A 9,952-nucleotide genomic window follows, 5' to 3' on the forward strand; every position below is an offset into this window, starting at 1 on the left:
GAAAAAGCCCAAAGGGAGTTCCCATCTCCCACAGAAAACTCTGCTCTGAATTTAATAACGCTCGCCAAGCGGCTACTCCGACACGCCCTCAGAAACAGCGAGCTGCAGCTCACAGCTCTCCTCTCCCTTCCAAACACTAGCTACCCTCCAGGCAGTCAGTGGACAGAAAGTTGTTCCTGTGATGTAGAGACAGAGCTCAGTTAAAACTTTATGGATACAGATTAATAACTCACCGCTCTGAAACTCTCGCTCCAGTCCATGTTGCCGACCAGCTCGGCAACATGGACTGAACCGAACAGGTTTACCGGCTTCTCGCTGACCCGCCCTTGCTCGGCTCTGCTTCTGATTGGCTAGTAGTCCTTAATTAGGAACTGCGCATGTGCAACTCCCAACAAAGATAATTTAGAGACAAGATGTATCACTCCAGAGCTAAAACGAAGCCTTCAACACAGGCTGAAAAGAGGAGCTGCAGCAATGTGCAGGATGACAAACAATTTAATCACATAAACCTGTTCTGGTTCAACTCCTAAATAGGATAAGGAACCTGAAAATAACCTGTTTTCCGTTTTTTTTACAGTTTAATGTAAGACGGGGACTGAGTCTGACTGCTGGTCCAGACCTCATCAGACCAGTTCCTTCTGAGGGTGATCCACAGGAACAGGAAGTGTCCCCGAAAGCTAAGGGTGCTTCTCAAGTCTCCTAATTGCATCATGGAGAGACGCAAGGAAACCGAGCCAGGAGAGAAGGAACGAGGAAACGTGTTTTTAGAGACATGAGACGTCCTTTGCTCCGAAGCGTCACATGAAGCGACGCCCGTTTCTGATGACGGCGGCGGCTGATCTCTCAGCAGGATCAGCTGTCAGCCGGCTCTAACAGCTGTAGAGACTTTTGATGGGAGTTTGTGTCGGCACACATTTACCTGTTTAACAAACACCTGCGCATGAATGATTGGATCATTTCTACTGGCACAATGCTGATGTTATCTGTATTTATAGGCTATTTATTGATTTTGATTGTGAATTCGTCATTGAATAACCCAGAATATGATGTCTTGAGATTTATTAGGCTAAAGGTTTAAGAGAAATTGAAATGATGTAACTCTAAGTCAACGCTCAGTTTTAGGCTTTCAGTTTATTTCCTCTTCTGATATCCTCTCATTCATACTTTCATCAGCTGATTTTACTCGTGGAGCCGCCGGCTGCTTTCATCAGACGCAGTAGGTGAGCTCGGCTGGATGAGCGGCTTTATTTTATAGTCGTCTATTTGGACTAAAGACAAGAATGAGCAGCCGCACATGTGACTGAATAGAAATGACGATAAATTATGTAAAACATGTTTCTTGCTGACAGACTCTCTCTGAGTTTAATTGTCTCCATAATAAAAGTTGACAGGAGAAATAAAAGAAAGGAAACTCTTTCTACCGTTTAAAGCTGAACTAAAGACACGTTAACAGAAAGCTGTAGCGTTGTCAGGAGGAAATAACTCCGCAGCTGAGTCCTACAACGTCTTTCATGACCCATTTGTGTTTTTAAATATAAAAATAAATCCAGTTTGGGGTCTTCTGTCTCTGTGAGACCAGGATCGGGACATCAGGCTCACATCAGTCCTGGGCGGAAGGATACGCTGTTCAAGAAGAAGTAGTTCTGTGGTTTTTCTGTCCATCCGTTTCTCCCAGTCTTTATGCTAAGCTAGGCTAACCGGTCAGGGTTACTGGTCGGCGAAGCCCTCGGGCCACGGGAAGGCGCTCTTCGGTTTCCTGCGCTTGCTGCCGGGCTCTGGACTCTGGAAGTCGTCTCCACAGCGGTGCTTCTTGAGCTGCCGGGAGTCGGAGAAGCCGTGGCCGCAGCGCTCGCAGGTGTACAGCTTCACGCCGGTGTGGATCTGCATGTGGGACTTGAGCTGGTTGGACTGCCTGAACTTCCTGCTGCACACGGCGCACTCGTAGGGTTTAACGCCAGTGTGGACCAGCAGGTGGCGGTGGTAGTTCTGCGGCGTCCTGAACTCCTTCCCGCACTGTTGGCACTTGTGAGGTTTGACCCCGGTGTGCAGCAGGCCGTGCTGCTTCAGCTGCGACATGAGCAGGAAGCCTTTGTCGCAGACGCTGCAGACGTACGGCCGGTCGCCGCTGTGCTGCCTCACGTGGTACAGGTACAGGTGGCGCAGGTGGAAGGACTTCCCGCAGGTGTCGCAGGTGAACTCTTTGTTCTCGGCGTGGCTCTTTTCGTGCGTCCTCAGCGTGGTGTTGCTGCTGAAGCTCTTCAGACAGACCTTACAGCTGAAGGGCTTCACACCGCTCGGCCTGCGTCTCGCCGGCCCGCCGCCCCCTTTCTCCCGCTTCTTGTTGTCGTGGACCAGCTGCTGGTGCTTCTGCAGCTGACAGTTGTAGAAGAAGGTCTTTCCACAGAGGTCGCACATGAAGGGCTTCTCCACACCGTGGACCACCATGTGGGTCTTCAGAGCCCAGGTCCCCGTGAAGCCCTCTCCGCATTTATCACACCTGAGACAAGACGGGGACAAGAAGGAAAGCATGAGCTGTGCAGCCTCTGGACCGGTCTCTGTTAGACCTGCTGGACTTCTCTTTAGAAGGGAAGCAGGTAAACACATGTCAGTCACCTGCTAAGGACAACACAGACCAGAACAGAGACTCAGACTGGGATCACGGTCTAACTTCAGTGTTCTGTCCAACGCTCTACCTCTGAACTACCCCTGAACACACATCAGATACTTCCTGGTTTGAATCTGTCGTCACTTTACTGGGACAGAAAACAGAGACGCTAATTCTTTTACTGTTTCAGGGTCCTGCAGGACTCTGCAGTTCCTGACGGGTTTCAGGGTCCTGCAGGACTCTGCAGTTCCTGATGGGTTTCAGGGTCCTGCAGGACTCTGCAGTACCTGACGGGTTTCAGGGTCCTGCAGGACTCTCTGACAGACCTGAGTAAACCCTGTGTGTCTGAGCGAGTACCTGACGGGTTTCAGGGTCCTGCAGGACTCTGCAGTTCCTGATGGGTTTCAGGGTCCTGCAGGACTCTGCAGTACCTGACGGGTTTCAGGGTCCTGCAGGACTCTGCAGTACCTGACGGGTTTCAGGGTCCTGCAGGACTCTGCAGTTCCTGACGGGTTTCAGGGTCCTGCAGGACTCTGCAGTACCTGACGGGTTTCAGGGTCCTGCAGGACTCTGCAGTACCTGACGGGTTTCAGGGTCCTGCAGGACTCTGCAGTACCTGACGGGTTTCAGGGTCCTGCAGGACTCTGCAGTTCCTGACGGGTTTCAGGGTCCTGCAGGACTCTGCAGTACCTGACGGGTTTCAGGGTCCTGCAGGACTCTCTGACAGACCTGAGTAAACCCTGTGTGTCTGAGCGAGTACCTGAAGGGTTTCTCTCCGTTGTGGAGGCGCAGGTGTCTCTGGAAGTTGTACTTGAGGCCGAAGCTGAGTCCGCAGGTCTGGCACATGAAGGGCTTCTCTCCGGAGTGGACCACGCGGTGCTGCAGCAGACCCATCTTACACTTGAAGGCCTTGTCGCACTCGCAGCACTTGTAGGGCCGCTCCTCGGAGTGCGACCTCTTGTGGACGCGCAGGTTGCTGGCGGTGGAGAAGCTCTTCCCGCAGGCGGGGCAGGGGTAGGGCCGGGCGCCGGTGTGGACCGTCTGGTGCTCGCGGAGGCTCTTCTTCCTGGTGAAGCCTTTCCCGCAGACGTCGCACATGAACGGCTTGACCTGGGCGTGCGACACCTCGTGGTACCTGAGCGCGCCGGCCGAGGTGAAGGCACGGTCGCAGACGTGGCACTTGAGCGGCGTTTTCTCCAGCCGGTGAGACGCCTGGTGGACTCGGAGCTGGCGCGGCATCCTGAACTTCCTGTCGCACTGGTCGCAGCGCAGCAGCTTGTCGGGGTCGCGGTCCTGGGCCTCCCTCAGCTGGTGGCTCAGCTGGTGTCTCTGCAGACTCTTGGCCTTGTAGAAGCCTTTGTCGCAGGAGCTGCAGGGGAACGGCTTGAGGTGGCAGGACACGTGTTTCCTCAGCTGGTGCCTCTGATGGAAGCCTTTGTTGCAGAGCTCACAGAAGAACCTCTTCTCTTTGTACAGCTCCCTCCTCCTCTTCCTCTCCAGCTCCCTCTGCTGCTCCTCTCTCACTCCTGAAACATCCAGAGAAACGTCAGCTGTAACGGGTTAGGTAGACGGGCCTTCAGCCTGCAGCTGGATCAGCCTGCGATCAAGCTCTCCCACCTGGTTTAAAAGAGACTTAAGCTGCGTTTCCACCAAAGGAACTAGAACCCGGAGGAACTCACTGCGTTTGACCCTGGAGGGGGGTTGTACTTTCCGAAAAGTACCGGGTCCTTTTGGTCGAAACGCAGCTTAAAGTACAGCTGAGCGTACCCGCCTCACCTGGTGGGCTCAGGGTGGGCGTCGGCTCCTCAGCTTCCAGCTTCGTCTCCGCTTCCTGGAAAACATGTGTATTTATTCATCTCTGTGATTTACGATAACATTTATTAACCGTGCTGCCAAAGAGGCAGAGCGTGGTCAATAACAATGATTGGAGCGATCAACAATAATTAGTAACTGGTCTCACAGGAAACTGGAACCTTCGCGGGACTCGATCTTCAGAAACACTTACAACAACGACAACAACCGCGTCTTCTTCAGGCGGGGGCGGGGCTTCACTGGCTGGCTGACCATTAGTCACAGGAAGTGATGTCACGTCTGCGGAGGTGACACCTCCTGGTGATTGGTCATCTGTGGAGATCTGGTTCATTTCTAACACCACCTCAGTCTGGAGGTCAGTCTGACTCGTAGCAGCGGTGTTAGCATTAGCGTTAGCGGCGGTGTGATCCGGTTCCTCCGGCGGTTCCTGGGGGGAGGGGCTGCTCTGGCTCTGGCCTGTGATTGGAGCAGGAAGTGGCTGGCTGATGATGACCAGGGGCACCTGAGGGTTGCTGCTGGCTCTGCGTCTGGTTCTCGTGGAGTTGAGGATGGCCATGGCGAGGGCGGCGGGGTTGGCAGCTGGTTGGTTGATGTCCAGAGAGAGGGCGGGGCCATCTGAGGAGTCAGTGAGACAGGAAACAAGTCAGACAAGTTCAGGGTTCACGTGGGAGATGTTTACCTGGACGCTCACACACCTGGAGACTCTGCTCTCACATGAAAACAGAGTTAAACAAGTAAAATCCTGAGTCTGTCTGTGCATCTAACAGCTGTGCAAAGTGAAACAGCTCAAAGGGAGTTCCCATCTCCCACAGAAAACTCTGCTCCTGAACTGAACACGTCTGGATTGTGGTCCAGTCAGAGGACGTGAAGCTGTTCCCGAGATGTAGAGACCGAGCTCCGGTAAACGTGTTACACTCCAACATGTACAGCTGAACTGAAGCCGTGTTCACCGGCTTGTCAGGACCCCCCCACTCTGCTTCTGATTGCCTAGTAGTCTTTACCACATGTGCAGCTCCAACCAGAGATCTTATAGAGGTGAGATGCTTCACTCTGCAGCTAAAACAGTGTGAACAGAGCAGAAACGTGCAGTCTGCAAACCTGCTCTGGTGCAGCGCCCAAATAAAACCAGGAACCTGAAAATGCACTGAATGTGACCTCTTCAACATTTAGACGCTTGCCTCAGACTCAAACAGACCCAGACTGACTCAAACAGACCCAGACTGACTCAAACTGACTCAAACAGACCCAGACTGACTCAAACAGACCCAGACTGACTCAAACTGACCCAGACTGACTCAAACTGACTCAAACAGACCCAGACTGACTCAAACTGACCCAGACTGACTCAAACTGACTCAAACAGACTCAAACAGACCCAGACTGACTCAAACAGACCCAGACTGACTCAAACTGACCCAGACTGACTCAAACTGACTCAAACAGACTCAAACAGACCCAGACTGACTCAAACAGACCCAGACTGACTCAAACAGACCCAAACAGACCCAGACTGACCCAAACAGACCCAGACTGACTCAAACTGACTCAAACAGACCCAGACTGACTCAAACTGACTCAAACAGACCCAGACTGACTCAAACTGACCCAAACAGACCCAGACTGACTCAAACAGACCCAGACTGACTCAAACAGACCCAGACTGACTCAAACTGACCCAAACAGACCCAGACTGACCCAAACTCAGACTCAAACTGACTCAAACAGACCCAGACTGACCCAAACAGACCCAGACTGACCCAAACAGACCCAGACTGACCCAAACAGACCCAGACTGACTCAAACAGACCCAGACTGACTCAAACAGACTCAAACTGACCCAGACTGACTCAAACAGACCCAGACTGACTCAAACTGACTCAAACAGACCCAGACTGACTCAAACAGACCCAGACTGACTCAAACAGACCCAGACTGACTCAAACTGACTCAAACAGACTCAAACAGACCCAGACTGACTCAAACAGACCCAGACTGACTCAAACTGACCCAGACTGACTCAAACTGACTCAAACAGACCCAGACTGACTCAAACAGACCCAGACTGACTCAAACTGACTCAAACAGACTCAAACAGACCCAGACTGACTCAAACTGACCCAGACTGACTCAAACTGACCCAGACTGACTCAAACTGACTCAAACAGACCCAGACTGACTCAAACAGACCCAGACTGACTCAAACTGACTCAAACAGACTCAAACAGACCCAGACTGACTCAAACTGACCCAGACTGACTCAAACTGACCCAGACTGACCCAGACTGACTCAAACTGACTCAAACAGACCCAGACTGACTCAAACAGACCCAGACTGACTCAGACTGACCCAGACTGACCCAGACTGACTCAAACAGACCCAGACTGACTCAGACTGACTCAAACAGACCCAGACTGACCCAAACAGACCCAGACTGACCCAAACAGACCCAGACTGACTCAAACTGACCCAGACTGACCCAGACTGACTCAGACTGACTCAAACAGACCCAGACTGACCCAAACAGACCCAGACTGACTCAAACTGACTCAAACAGACCCAGACTGACCCAAACAGACCCAGACTGACCCAAACAGACCGAGACTGACTCAAACTGACTCAAACTGACCCAAACAGACCCAGACTGACTCAAACTGACCCAAACAGACCCAGACTGACTCAAACTGACTCAAACAGACCCAGACTGACTCAAACAGACCCAGACTGACTCAAACAGACTCAAACAGACCCAGACTGACTCAAACTGACCCAGACTGACTCAAACTGACTCAAACAGACCCAGACTGACTCAAACAGACCCAGACTGACTCAAACTGACTCAAACAGACCCAGACTGACTCCAACAGACCCAGACTGACTCAAACTGACCCAGACTGACTCAGACTGACCCAGACTGACTCAAACAGACCCAGACTGACCCAAACAGACCCAGACTGACCCAAACAGACCCAGACTGACTCAAACTGACCCAGACTGACTCAGACTGACTCAAACAGACCCAGACTGACCCAAACAGACCCAGACTGACTCAAACTGACTCAAACAGACCCAGACTGACCCAAACAGACCCAGACTGACCCAAACAGACCGAGACTGACTCAAACTGACTCAAACTGACCCAAACAGACCCAGACTGACTCAAACTGACCCAAACAGACCCAGACTGACCCAAACAGACCCAGACTGACTCAAACTCAGACCCAGACTGACTCAAACTGACCCAGACTGACTCAAACAGACCCAGACTGACTCAAACAGACTCAAACAGACTCAAACTGACCCAAACAGACCCAGACTGACTCAAACAGACTCAAACAGACTCAAACTGACCCAAACAGACCCAGACTGACTCAAACGGACGTGAAAAAAATGAAAGAAGCTAAAGCCTACCGATCACACAGTACAAGTGAACCACCGCATCCCCCGACGATTGAGACAAAACACAACGATATTAAGGATCAGCAGTGTTCCTGTACAGCTGGTCGGCCTCTGTTCATTATTACAGTCATTAAAAAGCAGAACAGCAGGACTTTATTACATTACAGTCAGTAGGAAGTTAGCTAGCGTTAGCTAACTAACATTACATTAGGAACAATCCACAGCAAAAAGGCTTATGGGTAATCTTGCCCGTCAACTTCTTGCGAACTGATGAACCGTTGTTCACGTCTTCCCTACACAGTCCATCCTTAGAACTGAACATGTCGTCTCCCTGCGGTTTGGCATCTTACTTAAAATGGCCGAAAACCCTGCAGTCCAGTCAGCAGGGAACTACGGGGCGATCGAACGCACCCTTATGTGTGTGTGCAGGTTTCAGGGACACTCGTCCTGCAGAACTACCTGATGGTTTGATCTTGTAAACGGTCTGCGTGGCGTTCCTCTCGACCTCTGACCTCAGCTCAGACTCCAGACGCCCCACTTTGTCCCTCAGGACCTGGTTTTCCTTCTCCACGCCGGCGTACAGCGCTCTGAAGATCCTGCAGATCTTACGGGCCACCTCTCTGGCGGTCCCCTCCAGGACGGCGGTCAGCTGGTGCTGCAGGGACAGATTTCATTTACCTGAATTAGTATTCTGTTCTCGCTTCACAAATGACCCTCACACTCCTTCTTCCCTCCACAGCTGGCCTCATTAGCAAGACCCGGGACCCCACACCCCCTCCCTTTGCAATACACACTGTAAATGTTTGCACGTGTAAATATCATGTAAACTGCAATACTGCACATATTCTTCTATATTTATATATTTTTCCAAACTCTCTGCCCTGTAACACAAACTGGAATGCACATGTAAATATAATTTTATTTATAACTTGCATCTGTTTATTCCATATTTAAATATTTTTTACATCTATTTATATCAGCGGTCTGTTTGTGTCACCAAAGCCAATTCCACCCACGAGTAAAATACTAAATAAAGTTCTTCCTAATGCTTTTATTCTGAAGGCCACTGGTATGTACCGGAAGTCGCTCACATGAACACAACTTGACTGATTTATCTTCTAAATGTTCTGTTTCCGGTAGCTTCGTGTGATTTAACGCAGTAAAGAGACACATTAACGTTACAATTTAGTATTAACTGTACATGAAGTGTCCTGTGGATGGATGAATAAATAAATAAATAAAATAAATGTTCCTGTGTGTTTTTTGAGTGGACGCCATGACACAAAATGGCGTCCTTCACCGTAGTAACAGCAGAGTGTTTATAAGGTACAAGGCAACGTGTCTGTCCAGCAGAGTTCTCTTTTATTAATAAACACTAACAGGATTTAATACTTTAAGTACATTTAACTGAAAATCACGTATTTTCCGTCGTGTTTCTGGGTCTCGCGCGTGAAAACGGATCTCCGGCCAAGTCGGAAGTGACGGCGGGATTTAGCTCCGGCTGTTTCTCAGATAAACTTCCCTCCCGCCTCTTCGCGGACATTATTTACTCGGTCAGGTTTCTCATACCCGCCTCTGCTCGCCGTCCGTCCCGTCCGGTCCGAGTCTCTGCTGCAGGACGCAGACCGCGGACTCCACCGCCACCTCCAGAACCAGCTCCGTCTGGGACATGAAAGTCTCGGCCGGCTCCATCACGGCCCGCGAGCCTTCCGGAAGTTACCACGAAGAGAAGTAAAGATTTTAACTGGTTTCAGAGCCTCCGGTCCGGGTCCGGGTCCAGTCCGGTCCAGCTCCACTGGGTCTGAAAGTGTGGGAGAAAGTCTGGCAACCCGCCGGGATGGTTCTCTGCCGTCTGTGCATCCAACATGGCGGTCTGATGTTTACATCCGTTTCACCGCCCTTTCAAAGTAAAGTGTCTCTTCCTCCGCGCGACACATCAGTTTCCTCAGGACCAGGGGCCTCATGTATAAACCCCTGGGGCCCCTGCGGCCTCATGTATAAAAAATGATGGCGTACTCACAGAATTAGAAAAGTACAGAAACATCCAAAACCAGGCGTGCACCAGGGGCCTCATGTATAAACCCCTGGGGCCTCATGTATAAACCCCTGGGGCCTCATGTATAAAAAATGATGGCGTA

At 51.1% G+C, this 9,952-nt stretch overlaps 1 protein-coding gene across 1 annotated transcript; it reads right to left on the bottom strand.

Annotated features, from left to right (window-relative positions):
- Positions 1–1,122: 1,122 nt before the first annotated feature.
- Positions 1,123–9,690, bottom strand: LOC119883313 (zinc finger protein 708-like). Its single transcript, XM_038693901.1, has 6 exons — positions 9,384–9,690; positions 8,274–8,469; positions 4,611–5,032; positions 4,382–4,436; positions 3,366–4,131; positions 1,123–2,497 (listed from the first exon to the last, which is right to left on the bottom strand). Exons 1-6 carry the CDS (start codon positions 9,504–9,506, stop codon positions 1,708–1,710), a joined length of 2,352 nt encoding a protein of 783 aa, XP_038549829.1. The 5' UTR covers positions 9,507–9,690; the 3' UTR covers positions 1,123–1,707.
- Between the last annotated feature and the right edge of the window lie 262 nt (positions 9,691–9,952).

This window comes from Micropterus salmoides, unplaced genomic scaffold (assembly GCF_014851395.1).
Source record: "Micropterus salmoides isolate LMB-PRFRI ecotype aquatic unplaced genomic scaffold, ASM1485139v1 Ms_hic_scaffold_3, whole genome shotgun sequence".
Classification (NCBI taxonomy): Eukaryota; Metazoa; Chordata; class Actinopteri; order Centrarchiformes; family Centrarchidae; genus Micropterus; species Micropterus salmoides.

Coding starts and splice junctions, on each gene's coding strand:
- LOC119883313 (XM_038693901.1), bottom strand. CDS start 9,506: ATGGAGCCGGCCGAGACTTTCATGTCCCAGACGGAGCTGGTTCTGGAG. Junction 8,470..9,383: donor CGGACGGCGAGCAGAGGCGG/GTATGAGAAACC, acceptor CTGTCCCTGCAG/CACCAGCTGACCGCCGTCCT. Junction 5,033..8,273: donor TTACAAGATCAAACCATCAG/GTAGTTCTGCAG, acceptor CTGACTCCTCAG/ATGGCCCCGCCCTCTCTCTG.